At 42.2% G+C, this 21405-nt stretch overlaps 1 protein-coding gene across 3 annotated transcripts; it reads left to right on the plus strand.

Moving 5' to 3' along the window:
- Window positions 1-1262: 1262 nt before the first annotated feature.
- On the plus strand, window positions 1263-21265 carry ESCO2 (establishment of sister chromatid cohesion N-acetyltransferase 2). Of its 3 annotated transcripts, none has more exons than XM_085305615.1 (11): window positions 1263-1359; window positions 2947-3015; window positions 4270-5275; window positions 7553-7646; window positions 10655-10715; window positions 15612-15741; window positions 17424-17555; window positions 17866-17955; window positions 19014-19157; window positions 19502-19683; window positions 20804-21265. In XM_085305615.1, the coding sequence occupies exons 2-11, from the start codon at window positions 2963-2965 to the stop codon at window positions 20964-20966; spliced, it is 2055 nt and encodes a 684-aa protein (XP_085161741.1). In that variant the 5' UTR covers window positions 1263-1359; window positions 2947-2962; the 3' UTR covers window positions 20967-21265. The 3 variants fall into 3 exon arrangements, with proteins under 3 accessions (XP_085161741.1, XP_085161743.1, XP_085161742.1); XM_085305617.1 differs by having other exon boundaries at window positions 7553-7628; XM_085305616.1 differs by lacking the exon at window positions 1263-1359 and adding an exon at window positions 1702-1847.
- The last annotated feature ends 140 nt before the right edge of the window (window positions 21266-21405 follow it).

The following is a 21405-nucleotide window of genomic DNA, read 5'->3' on the forward strand; positions in this document are numbered from 1 at the left end:
CTGTCTCAGAGAAGGGGAACAAGATGGGGGAGCATTCAGGAGGAGTCTCACCTGGCTTTGTGAATGAGTGTTGTCTTGCTGCCACTGCTGCCTTGGCTTTCACTGGCCTTTCCCTCCTTGCAGGTGTTTAACTGAGAGGAAAATAATAATAAAAAAAGAAGTAGCAATGGCCAAGAGCAGAGGCAGAGGGAAGGGTTTAAGAGGACCGGTAGGTAACAATCACCCTTCTGGCTTCCTGAGGCAGGGGTGTTGGTTTTGTCTACTAATGGTGGGTCTCCATTGCACAAACTCATCYACTCACTCCCTGAGCCTAGTAGATTTCAACTGGCTCCTGGCATAATCTTTATGTCCTACATCCCACTATGATTAGCTTTCTTGGACTTCAGGTCAAGCCTCTGCAGTTTCTGAGTGACAGCAGGGTCAGTCAGTGCTGTTCAGCAAGGTGGTGTAGGATCTGTTCTGTTACTGTTTAGTAGAGGTAATGCTGGAATTTATGTTTATCCCTCAGCAGATGAGAGGACAGACAGGATTTGTTGTAATTAGACTTCGTAGCACATTATGCTCCAGCCATAGAAATGCTGCAGGGTCGTCATCATTGCCACATCCAGTTCCTTTTTTTGTAGTTTCCAGCTCATTTTGTGTTGCCAATTTTGCTCTTCAATTGCAAGTAACCATCATTTATGGGAGATGTTCTTAACAGCAGGGCTCAAATGGCCCATTTAAAATCAAAGGCAATACTTGGCACACCCTTACTACCCCTGAGCACAGCTTAAGCTGTGTGAATTCCTCTCAGTTCATGTCATGCCTTCATAAACCAACCTCCTCTTGCCCCCAGCCTCAGTGTTCTCCTTTTGGAGTTCTTCCTCTGCCATGTTCTGCCTGCTCATCCCAAGGCACCTCCTTTTTCAAGATCCAAGGATATTTGGATCCATACAGTGTGCTTGGAAATCTGTCGGTCTCCACGAAGATGCCCCCCCAGCAGACCTGGCAGACTGGTCTTCCTGCAGGGGCCCACCGCCTACAAGCCCCAGCATGCCCCGCTCCCGGCGCGCTTCTGCTCCCCCGGAGAAACTGCAGCTCCCAGCAAGCTCTGCGCGCCATGCCAGGCTAGAGGCGGCTCTGTATGCGCGAGGCACGCCGGGAGTTGTAGTCTYCGAATGTGTGTGAGCGAGCTCAGCGAATCGACGGGCTGGAAAATGGAGGGGGCGGGTCCAAAGGGACGCGCGCACGCAGAACCAATGGCGATGAAATTCCGGACGAGTGACAGCTCGCTGGGCAAATTGGAAGAAGAGAGCAGGGGGCCGTGACGGGCGGGAGAGCCCGCGCGCTTTTGAAGGCGCGAGACGGTTGGCGGTTGAGGTGAGTGAGCGCGGCTCGGGGCCGGGGGGGATGTTCGGGTGTGTGAGGGCCTGAGGGGGCGGTGAGGGCTGTGGGGTGCCGGAGTGAGGGCCTGAAGAGGTGGTGAGGGCCGTGGGGTGCCGGGGTGAGGGCCTGGAGGGGCGGTGAGGGCCGTGAGGTGCCGGAGTGAGGGCCTGAGGGGGCGGTGAGGGCCGTGGGGTGCCGGGGTCGGGCCCAGCGCCGTGTCAAGTGCGCGGTACGTTGATTAAGTGCAGGTGCGGGCTGTAGGGTGCGTGGGGGCTGTGGGGGTGCCGCGGTCCAGGGTGCATGTGGGGTGCCCGGGGAGGTGGGGGTCTGGCGCCCTGTTGACGTGCAGGGTGCCTAGCGGGAGCTGTTGGGGGAAAGCTGTGAGCTGGCCTGGTGGTCGTTAAAGTTACGGAGAGGGCTGTGCGTGGCTGGGGCTGATGGTGCAGAGCTGCTCTGCAGGGAACAGCTTACGGGATCCTCAGGTTAATAGCAGAAGAGTTTTAAGTGTCCTCGCCCTCTCCCCACACCTTGTATCTTATGCCCTAGCTACCTGCAAGCTCTTTCTTGCTACCCTGTGCTTCCAGAGCCCTGGGCTGAGTGTGAGGTTGTGCAGCGCACCTTTTCTTGTAATTCCCCTTTGTCAGTGCTGCTGTATTCTGAAATTGTATATGCTCTTGATACAGCTACACAGCTGACGGTTTTGATTCCCTGCCAACGCTTGTGCGGTGGCCCACAACAGCTTGTCGTTCACGGGTCACCCTTCGGTTACTGCTTCCAAAACCAGCAACGCATAAATATCGACATGTTGTGAAGAATCTCCCCCTGCTGGCAGATTATTRAATAAGTTATTCTTTACATGGTGTTCTAGCAGTTTTTGAATGCCTGTTGTAAATCATCTTGGAAAAGGGATACTGGGGATGACCGTTGCAGTTGTCTGTCTTTAATGACAAGCAACACAAGAGAAAAGTTAATGTCGTACAGCACTTATGTCAGATTGGAAGAAATTGAACAAACAATATTTAGTATTAAAAGGGGTTAGATGGCTACTTCATTAATGAAGGCTTAAAAAGTTTTTTCTTGTATCTAGCAAGATAGAAGGTGTGTGAGAGAGATTTTTCTCTAAGCCTTTTGGGGGTGAACACAACAAAATAGCTCTTTCCACTTAAAGGTAAATGCCAACATAGAACCCTCATGGAATGAACTGACTGTCAACATATGTAGAGGGAGAGTAAGAAGGTTTATAGGAATCAYAGCGGTAAGATCTAGAATGAGCTTTCCAAAAGGAATATGAGAAAAAGCGTAAATCACTTCTGAGTTACGTGACTCCATTTTAGAAAAGAGACTTTGTATGATGCATTTGCYGTGATGACAGGACTGGACTTGACCCAGAGGATTCTTTCTGAGCTTAAACTCAAGTGAAACATAACCTGAAATTATTCTAGTCTCTGTCATTCTGTCAAAWGTTATAATGCTCCATCATGTTTGAACTGCTTCCATTCAGTGTTTCTTCCTAGTCCTTCAGCGTCTTTTCCTTCTTTACCAAGGCTGTTTTTTCAGGCTATTAAAAATGTGTTTTTTCAGGTGCTCTTGTGAAGATATGGCAACTGTTACTCCACGAAAAAGGAGCCATAGTTCTACTGATACTAATGGGTATGTTAACTTGTTGTAAGTATTCTGGTTTCTATTCCCTTTGATTTAAAAAAACATTTCTCTAATACTTGCCCCACATACTGAGAATAAAATAAATGTTTCAAATCCTCAAAAAGTTTTAATGTAAAGTGAAAAAGTATTAAGATGGTTATGAAATGCACCATCATTAACTCAAGTTTATCATTCAAGGACACCCCCAGTTACAGAATGGTTGAGATTGGAAAGGACCTCTGGAGATCATCTAGTCCAACCCCCTGCTTAAGCAGGGTCACCTAAAGCACAGGATTGTGTCCAGGCAGGTTTTGAATATCTTCAGAGAAGGAGACTAATGCACACATTATTTTTACACTCATGTAAAAGTGTTTATTATTTTTACCCTAAATCTGGTAGAGGAGAAGCCATTGACCGTGAACAAAAAAAAAAAATTGAAATCTGAAAGAATAGATTGTTTTTTGTTCTTTTATAACTACTAGCTGAACAGATTTTTCTCATGCTTGTCCTGTATTTCCCCCACAAAAGTATTTCTGGGTGGAGACCAAGAGTGAGGTTTGATCTGTGAATTAGAATGACAGATACTTGAGAAAGTGAGTACTGTTTCAGTACTTACTAAAGAAAAACCTCGCTCTGTTATGAACTGAGCAATCGTATATAGAATGTTACAGCCAGAAAGAACAGCTGAATATGTCCTTTATATAAAATTTTATATATATATTTTTGGCCAGTAGATTCAAAAAATATTAGTGAGGAACTGACACATTTTTAGATTCTCACACAGCCATCAGAATGATATAAGACTTTTGCCTTTTGGAAACTGGTGGGGGGGATTTTTTTTGTCCTTTTTCTCCCTTACCTTTATCAATCATACAGATGTGGAGAGGGAAAAGGAAAGACAGGCTTTTTCAGAAGCACAAATCTCAGTTGACAGAGTTAGTCTGAAATGTATCAAGCATTTCTTTTGTTTAATCACTGACAGCATTGATTATATCATCAGCATTCCAGAAAGTAAAATGACTGTTGCTTCCGTGTGCTTTAAGAAGTTCAGGCAGGAAAATAGATTAGTTCTTTAAAAAAAGAAGCAGTGTGAATGGTAAGAAACTATTATGCCTTATATTGATCTCTGTTCATGTTTGCATGTTACAGGGTATGTGCTAATATAGGCAACTAGTTTGAACTAAACTTTAGTGTTGTTTAAGCCAAGAAGTTACTGAAAAGTTTTTTATAATACAGATATTTTGCTTATTTGTTTATTTTTAGTGCATCCTTAGCTTTTGAGACTCCAGTGAAAAAACTGATTGTAGACTTTGCTGAAGATCTGTCTCCACTCAAGAAATCAAGAAGTAATTGGTGTGCTTCTCAAATAAAAAGGTCATCTACTTCCAGTGATGAACTTAAAGAAAATGAGGTTGCACCCACAAAGTCATCACTGGCAAGGAAGCTGGATCATTCTCCCCTTCAGACAGCCAGTGTTCCCACAGCTGCGTGTAGGGAATTCTCAAATTCTAAATTATCCCCAAAGACTGCTGCCTCATACAAGTCCATTGTGCCCGTGGTGTCCTTTTACAGCAAGGAAAAGCAGTATCTTACCCCTCTTGAGAGGAAACAATTGAATGAGAACTACTCTTTCAGTGAGAGGAAAAATGATGAAAATCTCCCAACTGCCAGTAAGACTGAGAAGATTGATGTGAACTTCAGCAGAAATATAAGCTCAAGACCAGCCAAGCATACAATAAATTCCAGACATGGCAAAGCTGTCCCCAAAAAGCTTAAGAAGGCAAATGGAGATATACTACCTAGTAAACCCAGCATAGAGAAAGAGAATTCTAATTGCTTAATTAAAAAGAAAATGGATTCACCTTTCAGAGTCCTGAGCATGAAAGTTAAACCAGCTCTGAAACTCCAGTCAGGAGCAGCGTTCTTTTCTGCCAGAAAGAAATCACACTCTTGTTCTAAAAAACTACCTGTAGACCATAAGTCACCCCAGGGTCTCCCCAGGTCTCCACATGGAAATGATCAGCCCAGATCACTGGTGGCTAATCAGTCTAATTCAGCTGACACACAAAAAAATCTTGAGGCTAGTGGTGTATTGAGAAGTATTTCTGTGCCTCAGAAGGAAAAAGAAACCATGGAGGAATTTACAAGCCTCAAAAATCAAGGGAGAGATGCAATTTGTGAAGGAAAACTATCTCTGCAGAGAAGTGAAAGCACCTCTGTCATTCAGTTTTGTACTTCAAAATCTCCCGCTCTGGATGCAGAGAATGTGGTAGGTAGAGGTATGACCAGGGTGGGTGTGGTGACATGCCCTGAGCTTGCTTAACAAGTTGGAAGTAATGCACACTCTTGTTACTCACCTATAGGGTACTTAGGAAGATATGTTAGTGGATTTTGCCTAAGAAAATCTTTACAGATTTGCTCCTGCCTTATGAAGACATAAAACTTTAGTAAACCTCTAATAACTTCTGTCATTCCTGTCTGTTGTTACTGCTACACTGCAGTAAAATATTCCATTTATGATAGCTGAAAGGAAAGTTTTTTGGATGGTGTTTTGCAAATGTTAATCTGTTTTTAACTATCAAGGGCAAAGCTGTAAAATAATTTCTTAAACATGTCTTTTTTTTTGTCTCTCGCCTTAATAAATGTAACAAATGCCAAGTCTGACCTGCCTGAATTTTATAGGAGGTTCTGAGCTTGTATCCTAGRCATTCTCCCTAGATATTCTTTCTTTTCAAAAGAAAAAATATGCTTCCTCAAAACTGGAGGAAGGAAGCATTCTCAAGAGCTCTGCTGCAGTACTCCTTGAAGACCTATGCCTCTCCACGAGTGAAGTAGTAGGTCAGAGAAAGCAAAGTTGATCTTTTAGAGATCGCTTCTATGTTATAAGAATTTTGTTTGCTCATGCTCATACAGCCTGTGCAATAATTTGAGCAATGCTGGCCTGTTTTGATCTGGTCTGTGATTATCTTTAAGCAATTATAGCAATTATTTCCTTGTTAGAAGCAGTGTGTGTTAGTTTTGCAGTTCCCTTAGCCAAAGGAATGAGGCTAAGCCCAAGCTTCTTTTATCTTTAACAAAGCAATAATGAGTTTACTGAGTTGGTTTGTATTTGAAGAATTTAACCTCTTAGAAATTGCTTGTTTCTCTTTAATAATACACTATCTGTTGTTGACCTAGCAGTGAACATATTCTCAGCGCTTGATAGGGAAGAGATTTTCTGGGAGTGTGTTTATTTTTTTTTTTATTTTTTTTTTTTTTTTTTGGAAACTGCTGTGAAAATAATAATTAAAAAAAGGTGAAAGCATATTTTTTTAAACTTGCTTTTAATTCTTTTGCAAATATGTCCAGCAGTGCTGGAATGGTTGAACTTAGAAATGAGTCTAGCTCATTGACAACCAAGTAATTCTTGCCAGACCTCACTTTTAATTTTATGATTTGTTAGAGAATTGTTTAGTTTGGGATGTGGATTTTGCTTTCTAACTTAGGGGCCAGGTGTGGAAGGTAGGGGTGTCAGTGGAATGAGTGTAGCTACGAAATACAAAATTGGAACAGATTTTCATGCTGTTTCATTACACTTAATGCTGTATTTTGCTGTTGCATTCTGGCATCTAAAATGTATGGAAATAGGAAGGGACACTGGAATACATTTGTAGTAGTTCATACTAGGCATTGAAAAGAAACAATGAACAAGTTGGGAAGTTCTTTTTGTAGGACTAATATGTGGTTTATATTCCTGTATTGGTTCAATAAAGGGAAATTTATTGCCTTCTTTGTTCACCTGTACTGTATATTTCTCACATTCCTGATTTGATTGTCAATGTGTTTTTACGATGCAGCATTAATAAAAGACAAATGTTGGCTTGTGCGATCTAATCTTGCACRTGCAGCAAAAAGTATAGTTTGAAAGCATTTGGGTCTGCTGGGATTGGTTTTGTGTTGGCAAACTATTTCTCAGAGGGTATCACAAGAAGAGTGCAGGAAAAAGAAACATAGTGACTTTGTTATTGCAAAATCAATATAGGCCCATCCTGGGCCTTGATCTAGTTTCAGATCATTCCTGGTCGAGCTGGTAGCTTTAGCTGATGATTTTCTGGGGTTCCTGATGAGCTAGGAAATAGTATGTAGTCATATATAGAAGAACAGCACTTAAGGCAAAAATCGGTTTGGCAAACTTTTATTATTATTGAATATTTGCAGGAGGCTTCCAAAAGCTCTGAAGTTGCATAGTTCTAGACAGAAAATATGTTGATGTTATTCTGAAGTCCACAAGGCTGCAAGTAACTTGCAAAAAAACTGAAATTTTCAGTGCTGAGATGCAACAAGAGATTACAAATTCAACATCCAGTTACAGTGTTGATAATGATGGGTAGTCTACTAAGATTGTTTTGTTATTGAAAAAAACAACCGTTAGTAASATTTCATAATGTTGTTTAATGCTTATTCTGAAGATCACATCTGAGCTGTATTTGATTAACTTTTCAGGCAGTAGTTACAAAACAACATGAAGAGTTACCTTTGTGCCCTAAAAATTTGTCTTAATTTTTAGGATTTTGGTGAAATCAATTCTTCCATAGCCTGTGAGTCAGATGACCAGGAGATTATTCCTTCAAGCCAATCTGCAGGTGAGGAATATAAGAAAGGTGAGTAAGATTATACATGTCTTGGTGTATGACTTTTGTTACTGTAGGAGATGAGGTGGAAGGGATTTTAAAGTCTTTTAGATTTTCTCCTTTTCCCCAACCAGGTCAACTCTACTTCAGTCAGATATTTTCCTTTGTTCTTTTCTAATAAGTTATACAGTAAYGATTGAGATTCCACAGTCTCTCTGACAAACCTGTTTTAATGTTGAACAATACATAAATCTATTTTTATCCTGATATCTAACCTATCTTCCCCTTCCATCTTACTAGTTATCGCATTCCCAGTAGGATTTGAGAAATTACTATATCTGAAACTTATTAGCTCTCTCCACATTATTTTTTTCTCCAGGCTAAATAAGCTGGTTCTTTCAGCTTTCCTTTCAAGTCCTTTTTTTTAAGGTATCTGTTTGTTTGTTTTAGTTTTGTTTTCTCTCCAGACTGAACCATATCTTTATTGTACTCCATGTACTCCAAAACAGAGCTCCATCTGAGGCAGAAAGGGAATAGTTTGCGTTTCACATGCAGTGCTGTGGTATACATTTCCACAAAAAGCATTGTGTTTTTGCCATGTGTCTGGTTTGAGATACAGAAAAACCCAAGTGTTTAATACACAGCTGCTGCCACCCAGAGAGTTGATCCCTATGTTTTATTCTTGYACCTATTTATTCTTTAGTAGTTCCCCTTATCCTTATTTCAGTCGCTTGCTTCTGCCTGTTTTCAATTTAAGAATGCTTTCTAATTAGATTTTGAAATGCCCCTATCTACTAGCTATTATTACTAAACTTAGAAGCATATATTATTCCTTCATCCATTTAATTCATTTAATTTATTCCTGATAGTCACCTAGAGAACTCTATCCTTTTTCTTTTGACAGTGAATTATTGGCATTATTTGAATGTGACTTTTTTTTCCCTCCCTACTCCACTTTGCCTTTCTCATAGTGGTTTCTCCTAGATTGCGTTTCCCTGTTGACGCAACACAACAACAACATAAGTTAATATATTACCTTTAAGACATCTATTGTCTCTTTCCTTTCTTGAGAATGACAAGTGGGAATAAAAAGAAAATATGTTGCTCAATGTTATTTTTATTAAGGCAAAATAATATGTTGGGCTCTGCCTGCAATCTCATCCTCCAAATATGTGCTAATATGAGCCAGTATGTTTGCAGAAATTGAGGTTATGTGTTTTGATCCCTAATTTCCTGGTTTTTCCATTTTGCCCTTTTAAAGATGGGTAGTATTCATTTTTCTAGCCTTTTGTGTTCTCCAAATTGCCTCAGAAGCCTAGGATTAATTCAGTCTTGGCTAATCTGAAAGTGTTTGATTTAACTGTTCTCTTTACATCTTTCTTTATACTGTGCCAAGTTGATACCCCTTTGTGTTTGAAGTATGATCACATAATCACAGCTGATCACAACTATTTAATTTTTGGTGACAAATAAAAAGGCATTAAATATTTTGTCTTACTTTATCATCTGTTTTAGTGTTCCCTTCTCTTTCAATAGCAGATACTTCTTGATCTTCCTATTAAAGAATGCTTTCTTGCTGCTGTGGCCTTTCTAGGTATAGCTCATTCTGCATTTTGGCATTTCTAATTTCAATCCTTCGTGTTGTTGCTATGCTTTCCCCTGATTTCTGTTCCCTGTGTGATCCTTGAGCTCTCAGTCAGTGAAGAGCTTGTGATTTAGCCATGTTTGTCTCTTAATTCACTTCTTCCATGCTGGGGTAAATTGCACATCTGGGCTTAATCTTTTTTTTTTTTGAGAAATTGCCAGCACTCTTTCACCCCCCCCTCTTCAGACTTGCTTCCCATGGGAACTTATTTATCCGATTTTGGAACTTACTAAAGTTTATTTTCTTGAAGGTCATCATTTCTCTGCTGTACTTCCTCTTCTTGTTCCAAGGAGTCATGTACTGTTGCTGCCAGCCACATTTCTTTCCATTATCTCCACCTCTTCCCTGAAAGACTCCCTCTTTGTTTTGTCCACCTCTATCTGTCCTCAAGCTGTATTGTTGTCAAAACAGGTTTCTCAGRGAGACCATGGAATCTCAGTCGTTACTGTCTAACCTGTTAGAAAAAGCTGTCCTCAACCCATTCCAAAAGCTTGCTTGACAACACTGGCCTGTTGGACAACATTTGCCTGTCACTTTTCCAAGTGTCTGGGCCTTGTAATGCCCTGCATTTGTATGAAGTCTTATGCTTATTATTGATTATTATTATCATGACTCCTTTTCCATTTGTGATGTTAACAAGAGACTTTTTGGGGGTGTCTTGTTTCCTAGAAGCAACTGGTTCAACTTAATGGTATGTTTCTGGGAGGCTATTAGGACCACCTTTTTTTGCTTATGTATGTTAGCATTTTTTTTCTGTAGTTACTAAGGAGACTTGTCTATGTGCAGATGCAGTCAAAATATTACAAGAGCAGAAAGCAACCAGCAACTAAACTTCCTGTACTTGAAGGGAAAATATTTCTAACTGATAATTTACTTGTCTTTCCTTACCAGCTTTGCTACATTGTCCCAAAACTTGCATCTTGTATGCTGTAACCTAGCACTGAGTCTATAACTCTCCCACCTTCTCCAGGATGAAGAAGCTATAGCATCAGGCAGTCTTAGCCAAAGGAATGGAAACCGATGCTTGATTTAACACTGTTTATAATAACAACTTTATAAATAGCCAAGGAAACTACACTATTGCGACAGGATTTTCTGCTTGATGTAATTGTTCAGAATTCCAGTGCGACAGGGTAAAGCATAGGATAGCCTGATCAAAGTCAGTTAAGTGAATTGAAGGTAACTATTTCTGGATACCAGTCATGAACAAGTTTTATTATATTACAGTGTCAACAACTTCTGGTACTTTTATAAGCTACTGTAGATGGGAGTCCAGAGTTTCATACTTGTGTGTCATTTCAAAGTCTCACTGATTCCTGAATTTCTGTTTCCATGTATTCATGCGTTCTATAACTAAACTTTAAATCACAATTACTTTACTCATCTTTTCCAGTATCCTCTTCAACTGCTGTTGTCTACCCCATATTTAGTGTACCCTCTGCTAGCAAGAAAAGGTATGTTAATCTTTGCTAACGTTTCCAGAATGATCTAAAGTGTCGTATGCGCAGAATCATTTTTTTTTTAAAAAACTCATTCTAAAAGTAATGATAGCTTACCTTACTATCTCAGTGTTCTGAGACAAAAGAAATAATTCTTGTAAGATTTGAGAACCTGGGGTTTGTTTTTTTTTTGAAGATGCAAGATTAATGTTGCTTTGATTTAGGGTGCTAATAGCCTGAAAATAAGGAAATACCCACTTTCTACCTGCCTTTAGTATATTTTATAGTGAATCTGGACCTACTGTTGAACTAAGAGAGCTCACTCTTCCAATTGAAAAAGAAATACTGGTACTTCTCAGCTGTTAACGTTCATGATAAAGTAATTAGAACTAGGGGACTGAATCTGGATGTGTTCATCGCTAAGAATGGCACAGCCTTGATGTCATGTAGGCCCTGTAGTGTTTCTTTTGTTTATGTCGTTTTAGTGTTATTTGTCTCCCTGTCTGCAGTTTTCATAACCAGCAGTAAATTAACCGAGTTGTATGTACTGGCTAATGAGAGACGCAGATATCTGAGGAACAGCCAGAGAACCTTGACATCTTGCTGAGCAGGGACCTTGCTTGAGCAGGGAGGTTGGACTAGATGATCTCCAGAGGTCCCTTCCAACCTTACTGATTCTATGATCTCTAGCTACAAATTTGATTTGGTACCAGGGTTGTCAAAACAAATTGTCTTTATTCAGATACTCCGACAAATGCAGTATAGTATTGCTTTCTGGCCATCCGATAAGTGGTGAAGCATTACTCCCATCATTAAAACCTGAAAAAGAATGGCTATATACATTTTAACCTGTTGCACTGTAGACAATTAGCAAACAATGTATGCTCATAAATTTACTACACATGCATCACCAGTCAGTCTGTTTACCTTTTTTGTCCTAGTATTCTGGAATATTTTTTTTTTCTTGGAATTCAATGTCAAACTGATACCACTCTGCCATTAGGTTCACTGCTTTTATATATTAACCTTTCCTTAGGTGTGTTTTTGTTACTGCTACAGTGCAGTGTCTAACCCTGACCAAATCTTCATGGTTTGCACTCTGGGAAGTATCTCTGTAAGAGGCACTACTCTATAGAAGATGCCTGAAATGTGAAGATCTAATGTAACTGCAGTAGCAAGATGTTTTTTGTGTTGCATTGGTTTCCTAAGAAGTTTAATACAACAGCACCAGGTAGCAGTGTGGACAGTGAGGTGGAGTGAGAACTGGCTGAAAGGCAGAGCTCAGAGGGTTGTYGTCAGTGGCGTGGAGTCTAGTTGGAGGCCTGTGGCTAGTGGTGTCCCCCAGGGCTCAGGACTGGGTCCCATCCTGTTCAACTTCATCAATGACCTGGATGAGGGGACAGAGTGCCTCCTCAGCAAGTTTGCTGATGATACCAAGCTGGGAGCAGTGGCTGACACACCTGAGGGCTGTGCTGACATTTAGAGAGACCTGGACAGGCTGGAGAGCTGGGCAGAGAGGAACCTCCTGAGGTTCAACAAGCGCAAGTGCAGAGTCCTGCACCTGGGGAAAAGTAACCCTAGGCACCGGTACAAGCTGGGGTCTGACCTTCTGGAGAGCAGCTCTGCAGAGAAGGACCTGGGAGTGCTGGTGGATGACAAGTTGACCATGAGCCAGCAATGTGGCCAGGAAGGGCAATGGTCTCCTGGAGTGCATTAGGAAGAGTGTTGCCAGCAGGTGGAGGGAGGTGATCCTGCCCCTCTACTCAGCCCTGGGGAGGCCTCATCTCAAGTACTGTGTCCAGCTCTGGGCTCCCCAGTCCAAGAGAGACATGGAGCTGCTGGAGAGAGTCCAGCGTAGGGCTATGAAGATGATCCAAGGGCTGGAGCACCTGCCCTGTGAGGAACGGCTGCGAGAGCTGGGCCTGTTCAGCCTGGGGAAGAGCAGACTGAGGGGGGATCTGATCAGTGTGTACAAGTACCTGAAGGGAGGGTGTCAAGGGGACGGGGACAAACTCTTTTCAGTTGCCCCATGTGACAGGACAAGAGGCAATGGGCAGAAGTTGAAGCACAGGAAGTTCCGCCTGAMCGTGAGGGGGAATTTCTTCCCTGTGAGAGTGACAGAGCACTGGACCAGGTTGCCCGGAGAGGTTGTGGAGTCTCCTTCTCTGGAGMTSTTCAAGGCCTGCCTGGATGSAACCCTGTCTACCATGCTGTAGGTGACCCTGCTGAGCAGGGGGGTTGGCCTAGATGATCTCCAGAGGTCCCTTCTGACCTTACTGATTCTATGATTCTAAGACTTTTCCATTTGATCTAGCTGCCAGAGAAGACAGAAGTGAGAATAAAAGCGGGCAAAAAATAATTACTTGTAGCATCTACTTGTCTCTTCCACTTCCCCATGTTCACCTGAGTGGGTCTTTTTGTAAGTCTGTTGGGYAGTGTTTGATATTTGTCTTACTGTAAATAAAACACAAGCATTAAAAATTGCATGGACTGGTTGCTTAAATTACTTGCAGGCACTAGTAAACTTATACAAGTAAATAGTCCTAACTGGTGTCCATGTTTCTCATCAGCTTAATTCTTCMGTTAATTTGCTGCTATATCCTTAGCATTTTAATGGAAAGACTTCTGTTTTCTCACACAAGAACCGGAGCTCTAATCCCTCTCCCTTATTGAATCAGCTTGATACATTTTGTTAACAATAAAAACATTCTGAGCATAGTTTATTGTGAACATAAACACTTGAAATTACTTCTAAAAGAGCCAAAATAAACCTTCCAAAATTTGTCACACTACTGTAGTCTTCTGCCGTGGAGAAGTGTTGAAAGAGATATCTGATTACAGTATTTGCTTTGCTTCCTCGAGTGGCTTTTCAAATACCTTCCATGGTGCAAATGGAACTCTGGAATATGTGAAAAATCCTGATGTTTGTGATTAACTAAAAATTGATTTTGGATTTGCTGTCATCTCTTGGGAAGTGATGAGTGCAATTTTTTTCCTATGTAAAGTCACTGCTTTGGAAATTCTTCTTAGAATCTAAATCTAGAGAAGTGCTTACTGCTTGTATCTCTAAATTACTTTTATGTTAAGGTTCATTGCTCAGCAGCTGGAACTTCCCACTTTAGGGTTGCTCAGGAAATGCCACCTTACATACAAAAGTCTAAAGGTAATGTTAGAAAAAAGCTGTGCAGCTATTAGCATGTGCTTCCCAATAGCTCAAGCCTGTGTCATAAATCTAAAAATCCATGTAAAGCCTCCATCTGGATCTTTAGCTGTATGAAAAATTCCTCCTGGGCTTGCCTACAATTTGGTTAGCTGTGTGTTCTGCCTCAAAGGTCCCTAACGGATTACAGGGGAGAGCATAGCTCCATCATCACAGGAGTTTTCCTCAAATGCTGTGGATCCTTTGGGCTAAAGGTGTTGTCAGAATTAAGGTCCTGGATTTGTGGTGATGAAGCAGAAAATGGGTGGGGAAAGGGTCTTGGGACCCCAGCAGTATGTGGAGTGTGACCAAGCTACAGTAAGTCTTGGCCAAAACTTTGTCAAAAATTCTTGTATGCCTAGATAAAAATGCTTCATAAGTTTTTTGGAGTTCAATTTTTCATTTTGCTCCCCTCCTTTTCATAAGGGGAGATGAGTGATACACTGTGTACTTACAGACAGCCTTCCTCACAAAACAGGAATATTTGAGGCTTTATAAGATGATMTCAGATGCTGCTGCTACTTCTGCTGAGACTGGCAGAGTAGGATGCTTATCCTTGCCTTGTATCAYGTTGCCCAGAAATTCAGTTGTTTAGAATTGCTCAGAACATGATGTTGGGTTATGGAGTGCAGTGCACTTGTGCAGCCAGGCACACGTTCTCTCTGCCACTCTCATTTAAATTCACGGGTGTCTGTAGCGACATTTCTTTGTACTCATCTCTTTTGAGCCCTTRGACAGTTGGGGACCTTACAAAGCTAGAGGGGTGCAAAACGAAGAGAAGGGTAGAGTGCATTCGCTGCGTGCATCCTTGGTACGGAGTGTCTGACTCCAGGATTTGCTTCAGTGCCTGACACTGGCTTTTGGCGACCTGTTCTGTTGCCTGAGTGTTGGGTTTATTGCCTAAAGGCYGCATCGCAGTGTTTAGCGGCTACAGTCCTGTGCCAGAATTTGGGGTTGGTTGTGCTTTGCCTTGAAAAGAGAGGTATGGCTTYGAGTGCCCGGAGTGTAACAGACACTGAACTGGCAAGACAACTGCTTGCCAGCTGTGGTAAGCAGGGTTCTCTCTAGCCGTGTTTTTAGGTAAGAGATTACAGCTGTGATTTTATGCAGAAACTGCACATCTAAGGGTATATTAGGAACATAGATGTGGGATTGTTGTGGGAAACTTTGGTTTTGGATCCCAGTTGGACTCGAGTGTGAGAGTGTCAAGCGCTGAGCAATTTGCTGCCTGGAGCTCTGAGCTTGCACGGAAGTGTTTTGGATGTCTAGCTGTGATTAAGCAGTAGTCTGGCGATGCAGCTACTGCATTTGGGCACTTGAACTTTTTTTGCCCGCCATTTCCATGCTTCACAGATCCCAACCTCTGCTTCTCAGTTTTTGCTGTACAAATCCCTTAGTGACTTTTCAAGCAACTGCTGAGTTATGGCTAGCGGTAATGCCCRAACGTCCTTGAAATAGCCTGTTCATGGAAGTGGGAGAGGGGTGCTTAATTGGGAGTTACTTAACTCTTCTGATGCAGTTGCTGTTCTTCCTAAAGTGGCCTGCCTTCCTTCCAGGGGACTTGGCATCACAGCTCTCAAGAAGTTAGCTTTGCTGTATCTGATTTAGTTGGGGTATTCTGTAATAAATGTTGCTACTTTGTCCTGGCTCTCTGACTTGTAGCTTTAACCTTTGTGTGAAATGACTAACTTATTTCTGAAATGATTTTTCAGGACACAGGCTAACCTAGATGAATCAGCTACTCCACGCAAATCCAACCCACCTGCAAAAATGGCTCACAACTTGCAGAAAAACAAGAGCACAAAAGAACTCTGCAAACGCTCCAAAGATCAGATGATAATTGTAAGCTTCCCTTCAGGGTATTCTGGATCCTTTGAGCAKCTTGTGACTATGGTAGTGAGGAAATGAGAAATATGTCTTGAGGCTAACCAGTAACTAGATTTCCTTACATATAAACCTCAAACAAACCACATTGCAACTACCGTAACAGGACAGTGATTAACATGTTCACTATACTCAACTTTAAGTATTGAATAAATCTCTTTCCAGAAGTTCAGATGCTAGGATAGTAGGAGTAGCTGGGAAATACAATTTTATGGTTTCCCTGGGACTAACACTTTTTTACATTTCAAAATTAATAAGAGATTTATGGAACATGATATTAAAAAACAAAACAAAACTCAAACAAGCTTGTATGGATACTATAGGAGTGAATTTGTTTGACTTTTTCCTTTCCCACGACTTTATGGCCTGCTGTGTGAGCAGAGTCAGCACAGTACTGCAACCACAGCAGCAAATGGCTAATTTGCTAATGTCAGCAAGGGCAGTTCRGAAGCAGGAATGTGCTTTTTTTATTCTTCCTACCTCCCTCCTCTTTTTTTTTTTAAATTCATTCTGTAACTAAGAGTTTAGCCTGAAATATAGACTGTAGATCTGTTAATTCATGGTCACCTGTTCCGTAGATGTGTGTCTGTTCCTGCCGTTGTCTAAAGTCATTTATRGTCAGTTACAGGATACCCATCATGTACATGGATTTCCAGAAAATATGCCCTTGGTTTTGATTATTTTTTTTATTGAGCCATTTTAACTCAATGACATCCATGACTTTTCAGCCCATTTCCTGAGAAAATGGGGCTTGAGTGATCATTCTCGTCTATTAGTTTGCCCTTGTCACAACTTATGACAAATTGTCTAATAGATCAAATTTGATAATAGAAGCAGAGAACTCAAAGATACAAATTCTTGAGTGTTGTAAGACCTGGTCCCTGTGGAAGAGAGGGACGCAGGTGAGTGCCTGCCCTGAGAGGAAAGCTGCAGTGTGTACACAATACTCTTCCRTTGCCTTGGCTCACCGTGGGCCGGCTGGCGCCCCGGGCTGTAAGCCAGCCGCAGCGCGGCGCTGCTTTGTGTGACTAACTGCTGGTCGGGCAGGTGATGGAGTGGGGACGGACTGCAGATGGTGTGAGGTGAGAGGGGAGCCCGTGCTGGGCCACGGAGAAGGGGAAGCAGCTGCTGCCATAGCAGGCAGAGGGAARTAAAACACAGATCTATTCTTAGAAAAGCTAGGCTTCGTTTTGTTTCAGAGTATAAAGAACAACCTGCTGTTTGTTTGCGCAATCAGCATTTAATGCCTTCTCTTCCCCTCCCTGTGTCCTGACAAATAAAGTAAGCCGTGTTTTTTTCGGATAAGTAGAACAATACAGTCTTTTCACCAGTTACCTATTTTTTTTGGTTTTTTTTTCAGTGCGAATGTTGCTGCTGTGTTTTTTTTTTTTCCGTGGCTTGTTCCAAGAAGCAGATTATCATATGCCTCRAATAAATAAATGATGTATAGTATTAAATATTCTGCAAATAAGCAAAAGCTTGTCGTCCTCTTTTCAAATTCAACTGAAACCAAATATTCGAGTCTTTAATTGTTACTATACCAAATTCTTAGCCTAATTCCTAAACTGGTTATTTTTTTTTTTTGAACAGCTGTTAAGAATGCTTGATGTTCCTGCTTAGCTGACTCTGTTTCTTACCAGGATGCTGGTCAGAAGCATTTTGGGGCTGTTGTTTGCAAGTCATGTGGCATGATCTACACAGCTGCTAGCCCAGAGGATGAAGCCCAACACATCCAGCACCATGAGAGATTCCTCGAGGGACTCAGATATGTGGTGAGGCAAAGGTTRCATTTGCATGTGAGCTAAGGAACTTTGGAGGAAGTGGTGTGTGTTATTCAGGTACAAAGTCGAGACAGCTGCAGGAAAGGTTTTGTCATCCAAAGGGGAGGCTGAAGTGTAAGTTGTATGCGATTCCAGCAACTGTCTGTGTTCATCAGGTTGATAAATGTGACTTGATTTTCTTTCTGAGAACTGAAGTGGTTCAAATTACACCTTCATCTGCCAAGTCTTCACTGAATCACTTCCTTTCTCTTGCTTGATCACTAACCTTTTGTTTTTATTGTTTTCTTTTTCCCCTTGGCAGGGCTGGAAGAAAGAACGGGTTGTGGCAGAGTTCTGGGATGGGAAAATTGTATTGATTCTTCCGGATGACCCAAAATACGCAGTCAAGAAGGTGACATTTTTCAGTTTGGTGTTTGTTCTGGGTTAGTGTTATGCTGGCTTAGCTCCACAAACTACCTCAGTGCATGACCTCATGTTGCTTGCCAGTGCACAGGAGGGAGTAGGAGAACTGGGTGGGATCGTGACAGCTTGGACTCGAGCAATCCAGGTTGCTGTGGACATGCATCCCAGCTGCCCCACTGGAGAGGGACAGCTGCTCCACTCGCAGTGCTGAAGCTCTTGTTCTTAAATGACCACTATAACCTGATCTCTCCTGTACCGAGGATGAGGGATCTGCAGTTCTTTTAGCTCTTTAATGCTGAGGTAGSAGCTGCTTGCTCTCCCTTAGCATTTATTTGCATGGGTAGTTCCATGAGCTCCAGGAGGTATGGTTTTCCTCATGCAAATGCACTTTGTTGRAGTGAGCAAGTAATCTGTTACCTGGCACTGAAATCACTACAGCAAGARACAGACTGATAGGAGCAGTCACAGGGTTGTGGTGAGCAGCAGCTGTGCTCCATGCCCCGCAGGCGATGCAGCGGTATGAAGATGCCGCTGGAGCCTTTCCTCTTGCACCAACTGATGTCACTGGCTCATCCTGCAAAATGCTGCTTTTGATGCCAGGGCAAGATAGTTAACTATGTTGTCCAAAGAACTGTTCTCTAGCTGCAGAGACGCCTTTTCTATGGACTTTGCTGAAGAAAAGTGGGTTTTGGACACCAGTACTTTAATGTTACCTACACAATTTACCTGTCTATGAGGAGATGGTTGTTCTGTTACAGGGTTTTTTCTTGTTAAATGGGGAAGCTCCTTGTTTAAAAACTGTTTCTGAAGAGATTATCCCTAAATAATAGGCACTGAAATGCAAGTTTAGCTACACGTGCAGCAAGAACCCTGGTATTGTAAGCAGTTGCAAAGCATTCTGCAGCTACATCGTGAAGCCTTATCTTGGGTGACCACAGAATTATTTTTGGGGGGAGGGGGAGGAACTAGCCCCATTTCTGGCAGGGCTCACTGAGTCAAGGAATGTGTATGTTAGGTGCAAACATAGCTCTGTTTTTGTTTTCTTAGGCAGATGAAGTGCGAGAAATTGTRGATAATGAACTAGGATTTAAGCAAGTTACATTGAACTGCCCAGCCAAGACAAAAATGTATTTGTTTGTGTCCAATGAGAAGATGATTGTTGGGTGTTTAGTAGCTGAATCAATTAAACAGGTACGTGCTATTATTTGTATAGGTAGGGGGCAAAATTTCAGGCTAATGACTGGAGTCGTTAGCATATGCTTATCAGACATCTGGCCTTGCATAAGAAAGAGAAAAATAAAATTAACAAAATGACTTTGGAGCTTGAACTCCTCTCGTCAGAGATGTTGCTGATGGGAATTTGTTCTGACTGATACTGATATAACAAGCTTCCATTTGAACCCAGTTTGGGTATCACTTTATGCAGTGGTTTGTCTTGTAAAACAGCAGAAGACGTGGTTGGGGTTATAGACATGTTGGCTGCTATATGTGCTTCTAGGAAGGAGTAGTTTGACGCCTCTGTTTGTCCCTGCCAGGCTTTCCGGGTGCTGTCGGAGCCGGGAGCCGAMCAGTCCCCCGGGCAGGATGCCCTGCAGCACCAGCGAGCCTGGCGCTGCTCCACGAAACCCGAACCCGCCATCTGCGGCGTCAGCAGGGTCTGGGTGTTCAGCCTGATGCGCAGGAAGGGGGTCGCGCGTCGCATGGTCGACGTGGTCAGGTACGGAGCTGGGCGGGAGACAAAGCTCCGCAAAGCGGGGAGCGGCACTGGATCGCGATTCCTGCGGGCCCTTATTCTCCGGGAGAAAGTGACGACTAGAGCAAAAACTATTCAGAAGTAACTTAGGTGCCTTGTTCCTTAAAGGAAAGGTCTGTTATTGTGTCAGTAAGCAGGTCTGAAGTCCTCGCCTCTTAGTGAAGAGGTATCAAGTGGACGGATTAAAAATACATAGTTTAAAATCTGACACAAGTGTGAGCCAAGTTATTAAGTGCTGGGTGTAACATGAACACAGAGCTACATTGAGAGAATTTTTAAAGAAAAACTATTTCTGTTGGAAAGGAATATATTTTTTTAAAATTGAACAACTTGATGTGCCTGAAAACTTGAGTTTTTCCAGGTGGGAAACTCCCAAGCGTTTCAAGTGTATTTAGCTTTGATGAAACTAAAAAGAGGTACTTCGGAGAAGTTTCCACATGTATTAATATAGATCCTTGAGGTTTAMCTTGATAGTACCCTGTGAGCCCTTGGCAGTACAGATCGTCTTTGCATGTAGTATCTGCTCGCTATGTATTTGTAAAATATATGTTTTGAGCTCAGCATTCTTAAAATTCACTAGCCAACGTCTGATTTCCATTTACTCCTATTGTGTGGTTAGTGTTTGACTTGCCAGTAGATGTGCTGCCTCCTTAAACGCAGGAGGCTCCTGCGCTTCCAAGCCTGTGGCAGGCAGGAGACAAAGGGACCGCGGTGACCTCTAGGTGCCCAGGAGCCCCGTTGCTGGGGTGGGCTTCGCTCAGGGACTCCTCCGGGACATGAAACTGGAACCTCTGGGCTTCCAGGTGCAATTGTAAGGGGTGTAATGATGTTCTCTGTCTGTACTGTCTTGTATTATCCTTTTTGCTAATCTTAAAATTCCTCCTGGACTGCTTCCCAATTAAGCCAGAATCCAAGACAGCAAGCTGGCATCTCGAACCTGTCCGCTCTGGTTTGAAAAGAAGGGTATAAAAGAAATACCTGTTCCCCACGAAGAAGGGCCTGGAGAGACTCTCCCGTGTGGATGTTTTACGAGTCGGGTAGAACAGCCTATTACTTGCGCTGATAGCTCCGTTCTCTCTTTCAGGAACACGTTCATGTATGGCTGTTGCCTAAGCACAGACGAAATCGCCTTCTCTGACCCAACCCCAGATGGCAAGCTGTTTGCRACTAAATACTGCCAAACCCCTAACTTCCTTGTTTACAATTTTATTTGTTACAATCAAGTCAAACCAGTTAGCGTAAGCTGAATCAAAGCTTCGTTTGTTAATTCATCTAACAGAGTTTGTGTTTTTAAAATAACATTTAAGTGTTGTTACTGGGCCAAACTGCATTTTCCTACTGAGTGCTAGTTCTTCTCTCCATCTTGTGAGCAAGCTGTGAGAAAGGAGGTGTCACCTTCTGTACAGAATTGTTATATATTTTAATGTGTTCTGTGGAAACCAAGCAAACAAAAGCTTGCCTGGATTCCAGCTAGATTTTTAAATGTTTATTCTGAAACTAAATTTTATTGCAAGTAATTTAATTTCTTTAAAAGTTCTATTAATATAAAGATTATAAATCTTTATTATAAAGATTTAAAGACGTTCCCCGTCCCCCCGCTGTGTGGGTATTTCTCTGAGCTGTCTGCACGCTTTGGTGTCGCTGTAGGTGGGAGTGCTGCCCCAGGGGACTGCTGCGCAACTTGTC

This window comes from Rhea americana, unplaced genomic scaffold, assembly GCF_003343005.1.
Source record: "Rhea americana isolate MKP2758 unplaced genomic scaffold, rheAme1 scaffold_225, whole genome shotgun sequence".
In the NCBI taxonomy this organism is placed as follows: domain Eukaryota; kingdom Metazoa; phylum Chordata; class Aves; order Rheiformes; family Rheidae; genus Rhea; species Rhea americana.